We start from the raw sequence: 18,047 nt of genomic DNA on the forward strand, positions 1-18,047 counted from the left end.
CTTGAATCTGAAGGGCCCGCACCTGTGCCGGATCCTCAGGAGCAGACACCAGATGAATCCACTCTGGCTCCGGAGGTGATTGAGGACCTGTTGCCTGCAGGTGCTCCTCTCCCAGCCCTGTCAGGGGAAGGTGAAGCTGCCCCTGGGTCCAGTAACCCTCCAGCCTCTCCTGAGCTGCAGAGGCTCAGGGCAGAGAGGTGGAGGGAACTAAGTTCTCACAGGGGGAGTGCTCGCCTCCAGGCCAGGAGAGGCGAGTCACTTGTGGGCCGGGACAGCCCTAGGTCCCAGAGGAGATAAAGGCCAGTCAGCCCAGTCCCAGGTTGCGGGAAACCTGTTTCTGCCAGCACCCTGACCTGCTCTTCCGGAGTTCCTGACCACGCCCGGCTCCTTGCCTTGGACCCCGCTTCACCATTGACAGACAGCCTCCAGACCCTCGACCCAGGACCGGACTCAGGCCACGCCGCACGGTAACCCCCCCCCCCCGGGACCAGCACAAGCCAGCTGTCTCAGCTCAGGCAGGTAGGCTGTCAGCCAGCGAGGTAGCCAGCAGAATCTCTAATCTGTCCTGATTGCCCAATGCCCAGAACACAAACTCTACATCCCCTCCCAACTGGATAGAGAGGCTGGAGAGAGAGATGGAATAACTCCAAAAGGGGGTGTGATCCTTCAGCAAAATTTATATAAGAGCTTCAGTTCTGGCTACATGGGCACTTTCTCTTCCCAGCTACTCGGAGCAGCAACCCTTTTCCTCTGCTACACTCCTCTTAGTCTTAGAATCATAGAATCATAGAGTTGGAAGAGACCACAAGGGCCATCGAGTCCAACCCCCTGCCAAGCAGGAAACACCATCAGAGCACTCCTGACATATGGTTGTCAAGCCTCTGCTTAAAGACCTCCAGAGAAGGAGACTCCACCACACTCCTTGGCAGCAAATTCCACTGTCAAACAGCTCTTACTGTCAGGAAGTTCTTCCTAATGTTTAGGTGAAATCTTCTTTCTTGTAGTTTGGATCCATTGCTCCGTGTCCGCTTCTCTGGAGCAGCAGAAAACAACCTTTCTCCCTCCTCTATGTGACATCCTTTTAGTCTTACACCAGCAGAGACCCTGTTAAATGATACAGAATTCTGAGAAATGAGGTGAGAGAATTGTGCTTGACTCTGGGACTCCTTGAAGCTCCCTTGGTGGTGCAGACTTGGGCAGGCAGCTCCCTGTCTCCACTATCTGTCCATCTGAACTTTGCTCTGGAAGGTCTTCTCTTGACTTGAAAGAAGACCCTGAGCAGAGAGTAAACAGGTTGCACAATTTCAAAGAGGAGGTTCTTCCAAAAGTATGTAACAGGCTCAGCTTGGGCTCCGCAGGTATTTTCTCTTCCCAGCTGGTCAGCAACACATTGCCTGCAGAGCTCCACAGGCCACCCACAACCTCCCCATGGATCCCCTCGGAGCAGCAACCCTTTTCCTGGTCATCTGCCTCTCTTTCCTGATGGTCCTCTCAACATGGCGGCAGATGCACCGCAAAAGCCAGATGCCACCTGGACCAACTCCCCTCCCCTTCATCGGGAACCTGCTCCAAGTCAACACAAGCGATATGTACCGTTCATTCATGAAGGTAACTTTCTATCATGTATCAGAGCACAGTTTGCCATTCTCTAAATTGTTATTATAAAATCATTCTTAAATACTGTTGATTAATGAAGGTCACTCCCATCTATCTATCTACCCACTCATCCTTCTCTTTCTCTCTCTCCCACTTGACTCATCATCTCATCATAATTCTCCTTCCATCACATTCTCCATCTTTTTATTCTTTCTCTTTTTATATTTCTGCCTAAGTGGAAGGATCTATGCTTGCATACGGCTATATGTTTCCATCTTGCAAGGTATCAGCTTTAATTAAAATGTTTTAAAAAGACTTCCACTGTTTACGCCACACGTCTTTTATACTTCAGCCGCCATAACCTCTGTTCTTCATATCCTTCCTATAGGTTTTCCTTAATTTTTCACATTCTTTATATTTTTCACAAGATTAGTCTAAACACAACCAAATTTGGGTAACTGAGCCCTGGTTTTGTAAATATTCATTTAGACAATCCCACTGTTTCTTGACCATAATCTTAGGTTTTCTTGTGTCTCATTTTCACATCAGTTGGTGGTTCTTTTCAAGGAAAGTCCTCAAGAAAATTAGTCAGCATTTTAGTGTGCATTTCTTTTAAATAAACATTTTCCCCTAGCAATTCCTCCAGATATTGAGGATTTTCCAATGTTATTTTCGATCCTATGAACATTTTCGTGCACACATTCCCCTAATATATGTACTTATCCTCACATTTTCTTGGTGGGGGTGGGGGTGGAGGACTGCATCATCCGACTCAAAAACGTTTCAATTTTGAAGGGGCAGCTCTGTTTCAGAAAGTGGGAATGAAGACTGTTTGCATTATCACGTGGACTGAACCCTAATTTCTCCCCTACAAATGGCTTCAGAGATTTATTGCAGCAGCTACATGTAAGTCCAGGTAAATGCTTCACTGCAACACCAGCAGTTTCATCAGGCTGTGGCACACCTTCCTTCCTTTTCATCATCTCTGAAGTCGGTGCACATGTGGACAAAGCCCGGACCAAGGAAGCTGCTGAAGGGAGGAGGCGACTGCCCAGCGCTGGACCTCCTGGTGGGAGTCCTTTTAGCCTGGCTTATTATTTCACATGGTTCACACCATGCTCAGTTACAGCCTTGGGCTCCTTAAAGGGAAAGTTGCAGGCAAACTTAACCAAGAAATGAATAGTGCACTGCCCAAAGAAATCCAGCTATTCTCTTCTTAAGAATTAATTAGAAATCTCACACCCAGCAGAACCTGCTCTACCTGGTAGGTGAAAATGGAGACTTCCCACCAAAGAGAGGTATTTGGGCATGAGTGTCCAAGTAACTTAGATTAAAAAAATATATATGCACATATGTAATGCCATGGCAGGGGAAGGGGGGATCACATTATGAGCTAACATTTCGTGTAAGATACAGTTTGTGGAAAAACAACAACACACCAGCCTCTAGAACGGTAAGAAACAATATTAGTAATACTCAAACAATTAACAAAGCAATATTCCCACCACTGGCTAGCTATGTATTATGTGTTTATATATGTTGGAAGCTGCCCAGAGTGGCTGGGGCAACCCAGTGAGATGTGTGGGGTATAAATAGTAAAATTATCATTATGGAATGGGATGTCCCTATTTCCATCAGAGAAATGTTGAAGGGTATGCACCTCTTTTTCTAGAAAAATAGCTCTGGGTCAGCTAATGCTAGGGAGGATAGCCAGTTTTTAATCTTGCTTGTCTTCCTGAAAACCAGCCTGTTTGCTCCATCTGTCCATCTGATTTCACACAATGCCCTCCCCCTCTTTTCACAGATTCATGAGAAATATGGTCCTGTCTATACCATCCACTTAGGGCCCCGCCGTGTTGTGGTCTTGTGTGGATACGATGCCGTGAAGGAGGCCCTGGTGAATCAAGCCGAAGAGTTCAGCGGCCGTGGAGAGCAATCCGCATTTGACTGGATTTTCAGGGGTTACGGTGAGTAGCTCTTCTTGGGCAACTCTTGGCCAGAGTGCATCTTTACTGGCAATTTTCTAGTGTAACTGAAAGCAAATTATTTTCTAAACTTGGTACACATAAAACATTGGTAAACTTGGTACTTAAACAGTTAATATTCACACTACCCTTTCCACCTGACTCATGCACTGTTCCATCAGCTAGTACTACATTTACAGATTTACAAGGCTGCTTTTCTACAAGGGTTTGTGCAGACTTAACAAAAATGTTTGTCGCTGCTGAGTCTAAAATCCAGTCCTGTCCAACGTCGTGACTGGTGCCTCGAACTGCTGCAGAAACATACTGGACTCGACTCTTCCTGTCTCCTCGCTTCCCAGCAAACACAGGCCGCCCTTTTCTTGTGTTTTCTCCCACAAACACAGTGCACTGATGTACTAAATGCTTAGTTGACCCACAACAATAGCATCTTCTGACTCTGAAAGCTGCTTCCTCAACAACCTCTTTAGGTTGCCGCTCCTCATCAGTTGCATATCTTTTACTGGACTGCCTCCCATTTCTGGAGTTACGGTGAGGGGTTGTGGCCTTCCTCTCATGGCGTCTTTTCTCCTCATCAAGCAAACGCCCAATTAAGAAATGCATTGTTAATTGGCTTTCTGGAATTGCCTCCAAAGTCATCACTAAATTGTCCCATGACTCAGGAATTGAAGACAGCACAATATAAACCTTTCTCTGTTCAGAAAAATGTTCCCCAAGTTCATTTAACTGTGAAAATAAATCACGCATTCTTTGAAGGTGTTTTGAAACACATTCACCCTCACTTTGTCTGGCTCGGTACAGAGCTCTCATTAGAGTAATTTTGCTGCCAGCAGTGTCTCTAATATGTATCGCTCTCAGTGCTTTCCAAATCTCACTTGCTGTTTCAAGGTCTCGCACATGAGATAACTGAAACTTCTCTAAACTCAAAATTAAATTGGCATAGGCTTTGTCCTCCAGCCTTTGGTCTGCTTCATCTACTTCTTCATCCTCATCTTTTACAGGAGGGTTAACAATAACAGTCCAACATTGTTCTTTCTTTTAAAACGCCTGCATCTGTAAACTCCATGACATATAATTGGACTCTCCCAGTTTCTCTACTGGAAAATAGGAAGCTCCCCCTTGAGCTCCAGCTCCAAGTCCAGCCATGGCTCCACCCAGCTTTCAGCTTTCCACGTTACTCACACGTGGCTTGTAGAAATGTTCGGCTCCTGGTCTCAAACAGACACTCCCTGCCGACGCCTTCACACAGCCAGCTGCTTGAGAAACGCTGAGTTGCTTCCAGTCTCTGGGTTCTTTTCACACTGTCTCTGCCCACTCAGGACTGGGCCCATAACCTATTGGAGGGGGGTTTTCAACTGGTGGCAGAGGACAGACTGTGACTCCAGGAGACATAGGTGTAAAACCAAACCTAAAATGAAGACTTTATTACAAAACAACAAACAGAAACTCTGGTGGGTGTTATTCCTGCAGGCAGGCTACAAAACGCAGCTTTTTCTTTTGTAGCCATGGTCAGCTGCAACCAATTAACCCAGAAACTTCTTAAAGGTATACACATGTTTCTGTGCAGAATGTCTCCCAACATTTAGCAATGGTCCTTCATGCAGTCCTATGAAGAAGATTTTTGAATACCCATTTTTCAGTGGAGAAAAGTGGTCCGAGAAAGGGTTTCTCTAAGCAATTAAAACGAGTCATAGACAGTGGCGGAGCTTCATGCTCCGGCACCGGGGGGGGGAGAACAGGCGGGGGCAGGACTGGCACGTGTCCCGGGGGCATGGCGTGCATCCTGGGGGCGTGGTGCGCCGCCACAAGGGCATGGCACGCGTCCTGGGGGTGTGGCATGCTGCCTGCAGGGACATGGTACCCAGCACGAGAGTGAGGGCAGCCGCAATGGCACCCCACCAGGATCGCGCTGCTGGGGGCAGTGCACTCCCCCCGCACTCCTCTTCCTCCGACAGTGGTTATAGAAGAGATGGGATTTGCATTTTAATATTCAAAGCCAAGTAGAGGACCAGTGATGTAATTTAGTTGCTTTGCAAGTGTAGATGATCGTGCCTGGAAAAAGCTCTGGGCTTTGCATGTGCCTTCCATCAGCTGATTGTCGGCTGTGTCTTTTCCTCTATTGTGCTCCCTGTCGGAGGTTCCTTACGACCGAGCTGAAATGGCTCTCCCCCACGACGTACTATCTTCGGAATCCAACGACCTCTGCTCCGACGGTGATTAACAACCTAATCCTTTGATGAGGCTTTAGGCACGCTCCTCCATTACACAGAGTAACCAAACAGTAGAAGGAGCCGAGAAATATGTGCTACATAGCTACGTTTATTTCTAGCTACACAGGACAGAAAAGAATATGCATCTGCTCTCTGTGAGAGTCAGTGAACAACTGGAACAAAGAAACAGGAAACGAGTAACATCAACATCCGTCACCCATCTCCCGTGAGACTTCCAACAGTCTGGAATGTAAACAGAGTCTTGTGACTCCAAAAACTGCACAGTGGCATAACAGAAATCCAACACTCCTGCCCACTCTTAAATACCTCAACTGTCTATATACACACACACACACGAGAGAGAGAGAGAGACTCCTTAGCTTTGCAAATGTGTTAGCAGTTTTATTGCTGCACCACTAGAAGAAGAAGAAGAGTTTGGATTTGATATCCCGCTTTATCACTACCCAAAGGAGTCTCAAAGCGGCTAACAATCTCCTTTCCCTTCCTCCCCCACAACAAACACTCTGTGAGGTGAGTGGGGCTGAGAGACTTCAGAGAAGTGTGACTGGCCCAAGGTCACCCAGCAGCTGCAGGTGGAGGAGCGGGGAAGCGAACCCGGTTCACCAGATTACGAGACTACCGCTCTTAACCACTACACCACACTGGCTCTCTAGGAGCTCACTAGGAGTTACAGAGAGAGAGAGAGAGAGAGAGAGAGAGAATGAGAGGGAACACTTACACTTAGAATGTTCTTCCAATTGCTGAAATTGCAACTTTAAAAACCAGTCAACAAAGATTTCATTGCGGGGGGAATCTCTATCACTGTGTGTTTTCAGCCACATTCCCACTGAGTGCACCTTCTCCTGTTCCTCCTTCCCTTTACTCCTCCTTTGCTTCTCAGGAGTTGCCTTCAGTAACGGGGAACGGGCCAAGCAGCTACGCCGATTCTCCATCATGACGCTGAGGAATTTTGGGATGGGAAAGAGATCCGTCGAAGAGCGGATCCTGGAGGAGACCCACTTCCTGCTGGAATCCCTGAGGGAAACAAAAAGTGAGCTCAGTTTTGGTACCTTCAAGAATTGCTGCTTAATGAGTTACAGGTAATAGTTAGAAACTGGACAGTTATCTGGGCATTTGAACGCTGATAATCTGAACCTTGTCACTGCGGCATTTGATTCCCAGTTGTATATTGGACATCCCCAAGATTGCAAGGAGCAGGAGCTAAAAGTGCCAGTCTCCGCTTCCCTCGGACAAAATAAGCCAGATACACAATAGCAAAATGTGACCCAAGTGATCCAAGTATTAAAATTGACGAAGTTATAAAAACTCAATAGATATTAATGATCAATTAATATCTCGGTCCTGTATACCTGAAGGAGCGTCTCCACCCCCATTGTTCCACCCAGACACTGAGGTCCAGCTCCGAGGTCCTTCTGGCGGTTCGCTCCCTGCAAGAATTGAGGTTACAGGGAACCAGGCAGAGGGCCTTCTCAGCAGTGGCACCCGTCCTGTGGAATGCCCTCCCACCAGATGTCAAGGAAATAATCAACTACCTGACATTTAGAAGGCATCTGAAGGCAGCCCTCTTTAGGGAAGTTTTTAATACAAAAACAAATGCTATTAACCCCAATACTGTATCAGAGGCAAAAATTAAACTATTCTTAAAATGCCAAGTGGCAAAACACAATGATTGGATGCAATCGCTATTGAATGGTACAAGATCTATTGGTACCAAAACTTCATCAATTGTATGATGAGGTACTTGATGAAGGTATTTTATCAACAATATGTAGTCAAGCTTATATTACAGTTATTCCCAAACCAGATAAAGATCATACACAGTGTGCAAGTTATCAGTCTATAGCGTATCTTTGATTAATGTTGATACAAATATTTTAATATTCTATTAACCGGTCCAAATCGGAATTGATTGGAATAACACTTGCAATTTAATGTTGAATTTTGGATATAATGGAGATGAAAAAGATTTGGATTATTATAAAAGATGCAGGAGGAAATGGTTAACTAAAGGACCCACAAAGGGAGGAGGGAAGTCCTGGAGATTCTTTGGGATCTTGTTTTAATTGATTGTAAAAAAAATTGAACTGGAAAATTAAATAAATTTTTAAAAAACACAAATTGGAATTGATGCCAGTAGGTCAAAAATTTGATTGCACATTCATTAAAGGAATATCCATTTCGGATTTGTTCTGAATCTGTTAAATACCTAGGCATCTTAATACGACGAGATATAAAACACTTAGTTACTGTTAATATATATAAATTTCTAGGTGCGCCTTTTGACCCCACCTACGTCCTGAGCCGTTCAGTGTCCAATGTCATCAGCTCCATCGCCTTTGGCAACCGCTTTGAATACGAAGATAAGGAGTTCCTCTTCTTGCTCAGCACTTCGCTGGAAATCTTCCAGTTCACTGCCACCTCTTGGGGACAGGTACGTTGGAGGGGAGGGGGAGGACTTCCAGCATGAGATTGTGAATAATGCCACTTCTCTTAATCTGCTCAAGGCACAGCATGCAGGGCAGCCAGCATCAGGTGAGGCCCTGTCATTACCCCAAAGACCAGCAGTGTAGCGTTCCCAAAGCAAGGAAGGATTGGACTCTGATAAAATGCACACAGAGGCTTGACCAGCAAGACTCTGGGAGGGGTGTGTACATAGCTGTCAAGCATCCCTTATTTGGCGGGACAGTCCCTTATCCCAGCACCATGTCCCGCTGCTGTCCCTTATCGATGATGTCCCTTAAATTTCCCAGGTTTCAAAGGAAGCAGCTCCTCTTCCTCCCTCCCTGTCGGCCAAGGAGGAGGGAGGCTCCAACTGTGTTGCTTGTCTGTGTTGCTCATCCAATAAAGAGCCTAAGAACGACTGGGGGGGTGGAGCTTGCATTCCTTGTGCCAATCAAATCGGCCGCGTTGCCTGGGGACTCGCCTTTGCTCAGCGCTTCCCAGCAGAGAGGTGACGGTGGTTTTCCTTGCTGCATCCCCTTTGCCGGGTTGCTGCGCTGTGGGAACCACCGCTTGAGGCTTCGTTTGGCTGCTGGTTGACCAAAATCCCTTATTTTGGCTGCTGATCCCTTATTTTCGGGGCTGCTGGTCCCTTATTTTCAAATCTGTAAGTTGACAGCTATGGGTGTGTATAATAGTAATTCCCTTCCCCTCGGCCCAGATCGTTTTATTCACAAAAGAACTTTTTACACAGTGTTCGTAAGAACCAATCAGTTTTCTTCTGAGCATTTCAAAAAACCCCACGTGGGACAAAGTTAAAGTTAAAACTACAAAGAGCTAATTTCCTACTTGAGCGTGCATATGTAATTCAGAGTAAATAAAAGAAGAAGCAAGGAGGAATGCTTTTAGGAAACTCCAGAGGCCATAAACAGCAATAAACAGGAGAGGAAGGGTAGGTAGTATTTACAATCTCCTTGTGAACGATTAACAAACTACATCAAAGCTGCCTTCTATCTTTATGACCCAGGATGCCTGATGAACAACTGGCCTGTGTACTTAGAATGCTGATATGTGCCTGTCAGGCGTAGAGAAAGCAAATGCCTGAGGTGGAGAGGCTTGTGGGATTTGATCAGAAATTATTGTCAATGAATTAAACCTAGTCAATGCAATGCGTTCATCGGGGACACAATGGCTTGCTCCATATGTCATAATTCCTCATAGCAATCCCACCTGACCCCCAAACTCTGGATATCTGCACTCCTACATAGCAGTGGTGTTATGTACTGAGTTGAATAGGATCCAAAATGCAGCAGTCTGATTGGTCCTAGAACAATAGGGTCCAGAATGCAGCAGTATGATTGGTCCTAGAACAATAGGATTCAGAATGCAGCAGCCTGATTGGTCCTAGAACAATAGGATTCAGAATGCAGCAGTCTGATTGGTCCTAGAACAATAGGGTCCAGAATGCAGCAGTCTGATTGGTCCTAGAACAATAGGATTCAGAATGCAGCAGTCTGATTGGTCCTAGAACAATAGGATTCAGAATGCAGCAGTCTGATTGGTCCTAGAACAATAGGATTCAGAATGCAGCAGCCTGATTGGTCCTAGAACAATAGGATTCAGAATGCAGCAGCCTGATTGGTCCTAGAACAATAGGATTCAGAATACAGCAGTCTGATTGGTCCTAGAACAATAGGATTCAGAATGCAGCAGTCTGATTGGTCCTAGAACACTGCAGCAGTATGATTGGTCCACAGGAGCCACCCAGGTGGAAGTGAATCCACAACCTGATTGGCCTACAGGAGAATCCCGGAATTAGCCAATCACGTGGGGCCTATTGTGTAAATAATGTATATAAAGCAGATATTTTGGGGAAACATTTATTCCTTCTCACCACTATGAGCTGAATAAAGAGCATGAAATCCACTCTTGACTCCGAGTATATTTCAAGTGGTCAAGACACAGAGTTAGAAGCGGCAGCAGTGCCAGCTAAGGAGCCAGACCACATTCAGGGGTCTGAGTGAGCCTGACCAATAGAAGCCCACAGCACAACCTCCCAGAGCCTCAGGGACTGTAGAACCACAACCAGGACCAGGACCCTCACAGGTGCCTTTCACAAATGACCCAAATGCCTCCCCTAGTACCTCACAGGAACTGCACCAAGCGTGAGAAAGAAAGCAGAGGCACCAATCTTAAGAAACTAAGTTCTCTACAAGTGGGCAGAACCTGGGAGAGGCTTAAAAATGTTTAGCTATTTGTTGGAGCAAGCTTCTCAGTCTGAGCTCTCCGTGGTGCTGCAACTCCTATTCTGCCTTGCTCTGCCTGGAGCAAGTTTACAATGTTGCTTCAACCAGAGATAATCCCAGATTGAGAAACTGAAGCTGCTGGCTTTGTAAGCAATTCCTCCACACACCCTGATTTTCCCTCCAAATTGCCTTCCTTGTCCCTCAAAGGTGGGAAGTCAGGCCCTGAGGTTGTGTCTGTGACAAGTTCATAGCTTAGTCAGCACCAAGTTCTGTCTGGGTGGAGTGAGGAGTTCCCTCTGTCTGTTCTTCTTGGAGAGACACTTCTCCATTCTCCCTTCTTTTCAAGCCACCTGTTTCTTCCAAACCTTCCATGATAATGAGGAACCAAGGGAGGGAGGAACTCCTGCTTCTCCCTGCCCCCAAAATCCATTTCATCTTACTTTGTTCTATATCTGTTCTCTCTTTTCCTCCTGATAACTCTGGATTCCTCCAAACCCGACACACACAGCTCTACGACATGTTCTCGGGCATCATGCAGCACCTGCCTGGCCCACAAGATAAAACTTTCAAGAAGCTGTTGGGCCTGAAGGAATTCATTAAAAGGAAGATAAAAGAAAACAAGGAGACCCTTGACCCCAACAACCCTCGGGATTTCATTGACTGCTTCCTAGTGAAAATGCAGCAGGTAAGATTATGTTATTCTAGTTAGGTAAAGGTAAAGGGACCCCTGACCATTAGGTCCAGTTGTGACCGACTCTGGGGTTGCGGCACTCATCTCACTTTATTGGCCAAGGGAGCCAGCGTACAGCTTCCGGGTCATGTGGCCAGCATAATTAAGCAGCTTCTGGCGAACCAGAGCAGCGCACGGAAACGCCATTTACCTTCCTGCCGGAGCGGTACCTATTTACCTACTTGTACTTCGTGCTTTCGAACTGCTAGGTTGGCAGGAGCTGGGACTGAGCAATGGGAGCTCACCCCGTCGCGGGGATTCAAACCGCCAACCATCAGATTGGCAAGTCCTAGGCTCTGTGGTTTAACCCACAGCGCCACCCACGTCCCTTGTTATTCTAGTTACTACAATCAATTTCTCCATAAGGAAACTTTGTGGACCCTGGGCCCACTGGGAAGATACTGTAACTAAACTAAATTCAAACAAAGGAAGAAGTATGTTGGAGGATTCAGGACAGATCAAATAATGTACTTCTTCCTGCAGCATTTGATTAAACTCCCCCTCCACCCAGCCATCTGTTTCCCACACAATTGTTGAGCTGCTTTTCAGCCCTCCACAACTGTCCCCTCCCCCTCATTGGAGTGAGCATGACATCACTGCAGCTCAGCCAATCAGTAGAGGAGAGAGAGCTTCATAGACAGGAGCCAGTCAGATTTTAGCCTATCCCAAGAAATAATAAGTAAGTACATTTTCTTCTTCCTAGGAAAAGGAAAACCCAAACTCAGAGTTCTTCCTAGAGAATCTGGTTTGTACAACAGCTAACCTCTTCTTCGGCGGCACAGAAACGGTCAGCACCACTTTGCGCTATGGCTTCCTGCTTCTGCTGAAATACCCAGAGGTTGAAGGTGACTGCGGAAGGGGGAGAAAAATAGGGTGGAGAGATGTGTCCTTGCCTTTCTATGAGAGGGTCCCTCTTTGCTTTCCCAGCTATGAGCTGGGATCCTTCTTTAGCTCCCCGGAAGGTGCAAATAGCACTTTTGGTCTCATCCTGCTGATTTCTCAACAGAGAAAGTCCACGAAGAGATTGAACGGGTGATTGGCTCCAGTCGCACTCCCAACATGGATGACCGTCCCCTGATGCCCTACACGGATGCTGTGATCCACGAGATCCAGAGATTTGCTGACATGCTCCCCTTGGGGTTAGCAAGACGTGCGACCCGCGATACCCAGTTCCGGGGATACACCATTCCCAAGGTATTGTGGTTCTATTAATTCCTTAGACTTAGACTCCACCCTTCCAGATATTGTTTGTGGCTCAGTGAAGTTCCCCAAGTGTGTAGGTATGTTGATATGTACAGTATAAAGTATGGGGACCCCTGACCATTAGATCCAGTCGTGGCCGACTCTGGGGTTGCGGTGCTCATCTCGCTTTATTGGCCGAGGGAGCCGGCGTACAGCTTCCGGGTCATGTGGCCAGCATGACTAAACCGCTTCTGGCGAACCAGAGCAGCGCACGGAAACGCCGTTTACCTTCCCGCCGGAGCTGTACCTATTTATCTACTTGCACTTTGACGTGCTTTCGAACTGCTAGGTTGGCAGGTGTATGTACAGTATAGGTAGGTATTATATAGAGTAATGTAGGTATGTTTTATGTTATGAATATAAGGTAGTGGGTTATGTTCGTGTATTGTGTCATTGTGTAAATGTATATGCATGTGTTTTATATGCCAGTAAAATTTATTTAAAAAAAAAAAATAAGACTTCACCCTTCCAGGTATAGTTTGTGGCTCAGTGAAGTTCCCCAAGCATATCTGTTCCACCTGTCCGTACCCTCTGAGTGATAATAATCAGGGAGACAGAGACACCACACCAAAGGGTAGTGTCCCAAAAATGGAGAACTCTCATTGTAAATAATAATAAATTCTTATTATTATTATCACACCTCAAGGCAAGTGGAAAGACAGTTCTTTTGCATTGCCATTGGTCCTCATAATAATAATAATTTATTATTTATACCCGCCAATTTGGCTGGGTTTCCCCAGCCACTTAGTGACTCTGTATTGTTTCTTAATGGCCCTAGCTTGGCCAGGTTCTTCTGCACAGGCTAGCCCAGGAATTCTTATTCAGCTTTCTCTCAAATAATAAAGAACCTGCCATTTATTAATTTATAAAGTTTAGGGAGGTCACCCCCCCCCAAAAAAACAATATTTTCTTGCCCACGAGAATAACGTTCCATTTCTCCCCTCTCTTCTCATTTCCCTCCCTCTCTTGTTCAGGGAACTGAAGTGTTTGCTTTGCTGGGATCTGTGCTGAGAGACCCCAAACATTTTGCAAGACCCGACGTGTTTGACCCCCAACATTTCCTGGATGAGAATGGGCAGTTCAAGAAGAATGAGGCTTTTATGCCATTCTCTACTGGTGAGTCCTCAGCAGCCCCTTGGCGGTTTACAGCAAATAGTAACCCAATATAGTCGACCAATTGAAGTGAGAAAAATTAGCCAGAAACTGTTGCTGATGCTGATGTACCTTTGTCTCTCCTTCTCTTTTCCCTTCTACAGAAAAATCTATTTTTGAACCATGCACACCAAAATTATTGTTATTATTTATTAAACTTGTATACTGCCCTTTACCTATAGATCTCAGTTGTAATGGGTGTATTTTATCTGTGGCTGTGTGGGTTAGAGGAGTCTTGGCCTGAAAACCTCAATGCAGGCTATAATGACCCGTCTTTGCTTTCTTCCTCCTTCCTAGGAAAACGCTATTGCTTTGGAGAGCAGCTGGCCCGAATGGAACTTTTCCTCTTCTTCACCAGCATCCTGCAGAACTTCCACCTAAAATGCCCCATCCCTCCTGAAAAGATTGACATCTCTCCCATGCTGGTTGGCTTTGCCACCGTTCCACGTTTTTATGAAATGTGTGCCATTCCCTTGTGAAAGAGGAGGACAGGTGTCTTGAACAAACAGAGCACTGTTGTCACCCACCTTGGCTGCCCCAAATGCAAAAGCTGGAGAAAGCTTGAACTCTTGAAGGGCCAGAACAGGTTGGCCCTTCCTCCTCCAGAATCTTTCTTTTCAAGCTCCATGATTTCTGTTTCCGTTGGTAGAATTTATCTTCTCTGCATTTTCTTGGAATTGATCTCACAGGTCCATAAATATCTGGTCCCTGGCTCTCTGCCCTCTTCCTCCCCTACCCCACTTCCCTGAGGTACCAGGGTTGAGTCCCTCTCATCTTCCCCCTTTCTGGTCACCAGACTCCCTTCTGGCACCTAGTCCAACTCTGAAGTCTTTATTTCCATGCCATGTTCCCCTCCCTTTCCTATCTTTGTTCTTCCACTTGTGATATGTTTGCCAACATTCCTTTGCTGACACTTTCATCGTGAGTAGTTAAGGAAGAATTGTAGTTAAGGAAGAACCTGTGGGATAGGGGTCAGGATGATTTGGGGGTGCTTGCCGAGATAACAGCCCGGGATTCCAGCCTGTCTTTACGAGATTTATTATGTCCAAAACTATGTACAGTACGGAGCTCTTGAAAGCGTGTCTGCCTCAATCGCTATCAGTTGCGGGAAGTGGCTCACTCCGGTTCCCCCTCCAGCAGAGAAGCTTCCTGAAACACCCCCCCCCTTATCCTCCTCTCCTTACGTGAAAACCTAAGCGCCGGAGGCTGCTCCTTTCTCTCTACTATAGCAGCCTTTGGATCTCCCTCCCTCTCATTTTCCGTGTTTCCTGACAGTCCCTCCTCCTCTCCCTCCATAGCTGTCAACTTACAGATTTGAAAATAAGGGACCAGCAACCTCGAAAATAAGGCATCAGCAGCCAAAATAAGGGATTTTCCAAGGGGCACAGGTATGTTCAACTTCTGAGCCCCTCCAAACCAAAGGCAGGAAGCCCAGCCAGCAGCCAAACGAAGCCTCATCAATAAGGGACAGCAGCGGGACATGGCGCTGGAATAAGGGACTGTCCCGCCAAATAATGGATGCTTGACAGCTATGTCTGCCTCTGACAAGTGCAGCTGCTCATCAAAGGAGGCGGCTCTCTGTACATTCCGGTCTCTCCCCCCTTCTCTGCCAACCAATCCCTGACAATAGGACAGTTGCTAGCACGGTTTACAGCTTGAGGAGGTCAACCATAGCTTAGAAAATCTTGTCTCTCTGAATATTTCCATCTCTCAATCCACAGTATGATGAGCAGAGGCAGCGGCAGAGGAAGCTACTCGGGCGTCTGGATTGGTGCGCCCAGGGGCGGGGCACGCTTCCCATAGTGGCGGGGCGAGGGCAGGGTGAGCCACCCATAGGGGAAGGTCACAGTGCGGGGCCTCTGGAGTCTGCCTGTCTCCTCCCACTCAGCTACCTACAGCTGGGGGGGGGGGAGGCAGTGGATGGACCATTTGGGCAGAGCGGAGCCTGTGCGCGCCCAAACCACCGTGTCTCTCCCAGCATTTTGTCACCCCCCTCAGTGGTGACACCCGGGGCACCCCGCCCCTACCGCACACCCCTTCCTCCACCCCTGGGTAGAATCTCCTAAGGTAGAATCTGGGACCCTGAGTCTCCCTCCCCCTGCAACTGGGGCACTCTTTGACCCCCACTCCATTATCAGTCAATGTTTCGCCAGTGCCATCTGTTGAATTTTTTCACATTTAACCAGCTGAGAATGAAATTAAGTTGAAGCGGTATATTGATTTTTCTCAATACCTCAAATAATTAGGGCCATTCTACCCTGTCAAAGGCTTTTTTGCACTGAAAAGTAGGAAAACAGTTGGTAAATCTCTGCTTTATTCAGGATGTACAGTACACTGCTTTCAATATTTGTACTCTATTGCCTTCTCTTAATAAATCCAGTTTGAACTGGACAAATGTACAATCCACTGATGTCATTGAGCCTTCTTTATATGACACTTGCCAGAATTAGAGCAATTTTTGGTTAGTCCCAGCTCTCTGGAGTTACTTCTTTCTGTGGGAAATATTTAAACAGCTTCTTCAAAAATGTAACTTGTTCTTCCTGGCATGTTTGATTGTTTTACTCTATGCCAAACCCATCCACTGCAAGACTTGAAGCCACATGGAACCAGGCAGAGCGCCATCTTTGTAGTGGCACCCGCCCTGTGGAAACGCCCTCCCATCAGCTTATATGCTAATTTGGTAAACAGCAGAAGAAATGAAATGTGACCTTGTACCATCCAGATAAACACTGCAAAGAACTGAGTAATGGAAGATAGTAATGAACTCTCCCAGCACACCAGGTCTGGAACAACAATGTATACACGTGAAATGGATTACTTATTTATAAAATGTAATGGAGGTGCTGTTTTGTAATGTGGAAAAAGTGGTCAGCTGGAAGAATGGTTTAACGGCAAGTGAAAGATGTCAACTGGACTCTAAATAAGAAATGATGATGGTCATATGCTTGGAACCGGAGCAGGAAACCTGATCTTAAGAAATTGTATTAAATTTTAAATTAATTTGGTTTGATTTGTAATAATTTGGAAAAAATAATAAAAAGAATTTGGAAAAAAGAAGTTTAATTCCAATTTTTGCCTTTGAAAAGTCCTGGTGGCATAAAGATGTAACTAGTCCTAGGGTAAGAATTATCATTTCCCACTTACAAATATAGTTTATCTCCTTCTCAATTGTGATGTCTAAATTCACTTTGATTGGCTAAAATATCAGGATGCATTCCCACCATTACCTCTATTAAATGCCTTTCAATACTCAGTTTTTCTCCCACCCAATAAATGGAGGTCAATAGCTTTCCTCACCTGTAGGCTAATATATTTCAGTAAGATTTCTCTAGGGTATCCTGCCCTATTGGCCTGATTTATGCCCGCTCATGTCCTTCATTCTAGCAGAAGGTTCTGCCTGCCCACAGCGGCTAGAGAGCAGCTGCCATGTTTATGGAGAGCAAAGAAGTTGGTGTAATGGATTCTTCCATTCGTCCTGCAAATAAGGCATTTAAAAATAAATAAATCTAATTTTCAATAGTATGTGCTTTTTGATTCACACATTACTCTAGTACAGACATGCTTGAATACATTACCAGCCTAGGGAACTGTATTTCAAAATTCTAAGTACTGCACATTCTGAAGACTGGCTGCGTTTCAGTTTACAGCTTGTATCAAAAAGTGTGAATAAGTTTGTCTTTAAATGTGAACTGAATCAAATTTCTCCTCCATCCTTACTGAAGAGGAAGCATAACAGTTAATGGAACATGCAGAATTTCCAGGTTTCCATGCAAAGAAATCTCAAATGTATTGTTCCCTCGTCTGAATTTGGTGGAGAAGCTGCAGATGGTGTAAAACTCTGCTACACCATCGCTCTCTGATTTAACCTATGAGCAACATAGAATCATAGAGTTGGAAGAGACCACAAGGGCCATCGAGTCCAACCCCCTGCCAAGCAGGAAACACCATCAGAGCACTCCTGACATATGGTTGTCAAGCCTCTGCTTAAAGACCTCCAAAGAAGGAGACTCCACCACACTCCTTGGCAGCAAATTCCACTGTCGAACAGCTCTTACTGTCAGGAACATGGGACACCTCTGCTGGAGGTGCTGCATTGGGTGCCGATTTTCCATTGAGCCTCTGCACCCTGCAAGCCCTAGAATAATAGAATTGTAAAGTCGGAAGGGACTCTGAGGGTTATCTATGCCAATTCCCTGCAATGCAGGAAAGAAAGCCATGGATCAGGCATAGGCAAACTCGGCCCTCCAGATGTTTTGGGACTACAACTCCCATCATCCCTGACCACTGGTCCTGCTAGCTAGGGATGATGGGAGTTGAAGTCCCAAAACATCTGGAGGGCCGAGTTTGCCTATGCCTGTCGTAGATAGATTTGAGCCATCAATCTGATCCAGTTCTGGAAATGAAAGACACCTTGAAGACAGCCTCGGAC

The 18,047-nt window shown here is 46.0% G+C and overlaps 1 protein-coding gene across 2 annotated transcripts; it reads left to right on the forward strand.

Annotated features, from left to right (window-relative positions):
• Positions 1–1,076: 1,076 nt before the first annotated feature.
• Positions 1,077–17,135, forward strand: LOC128420215 (cytochrome P450 2A13-like). 2 transcript variants are annotated; one of them, XM_053401767.1, is made up of 10 exons: positions 1,077–1,136; positions 1,376–1,608; positions 3,401–3,563; positions 6,690–6,839; positions 8,080–8,240; positions 11,003–11,179; positions 11,928–12,069; positions 12,231–12,418; positions 13,441–13,582; positions 13,916–14,905. In XM_053401767.1, the coding sequence occupies exons 2-10, from the start codon at positions 1,429–1,431 to the stop codon at positions 14,095–14,097; spliced, it is 1,485 nt and encodes a 494-aa protein (XP_053257742.1). In that variant the 5' UTR covers positions 1,077–1,136; positions 1,376–1,428; the 3' UTR covers positions 14,098–14,905. The 2 variants fall into 2 exon arrangements, 1 of the variants encoding a protein (XP_053257742.1); XR_008331998.1 differs by adding an exon at positions 16,922–17,135 and having other exon boundaries at positions 1,084–1,608; positions 13,916–14,673.
• The last annotated feature ends 912 nt before the right edge of the window (positions 17,136–18,047 follow it).

Source organism: Podarcis raffonei, chromosome 8 (genome assembly GCF_027172205.1).
Source record: "Podarcis raffonei isolate rPodRaf1 chromosome 8, rPodRaf1.pri, whole genome shotgun sequence".
Taxonomy (NCBI): Eukaryota; Metazoa; Chordata; class Lepidosauria; order Squamata; family Lacertidae; genus Podarcis; species Podarcis raffonei.

Excerpts from the sequence above, each read along its gene's own strand:
- LOC128420215 (XM_053401767.1), top strand. The coding sequence starts at position 1,429 with ATGGATCCCCTCGGAGCAGCAACCCTTTTCCTGGTCATCTGCCTCTCT. Across the intron at positions 8,241-11,002 it reads CTGCCACCTCTTGGGGACAG|CTCTACGACATGTTCTCGGG; the intron begins GTACGTTGGAGG and ends CGACACACACAG. Across the intron at positions 12,419-13,440 it reads GGGGATACACCATTCCCAAG|GGAACTGAAGTGTTTGCTTT; the intron begins GTATTGTGGTTC and ends TCTCTTGTTCAG.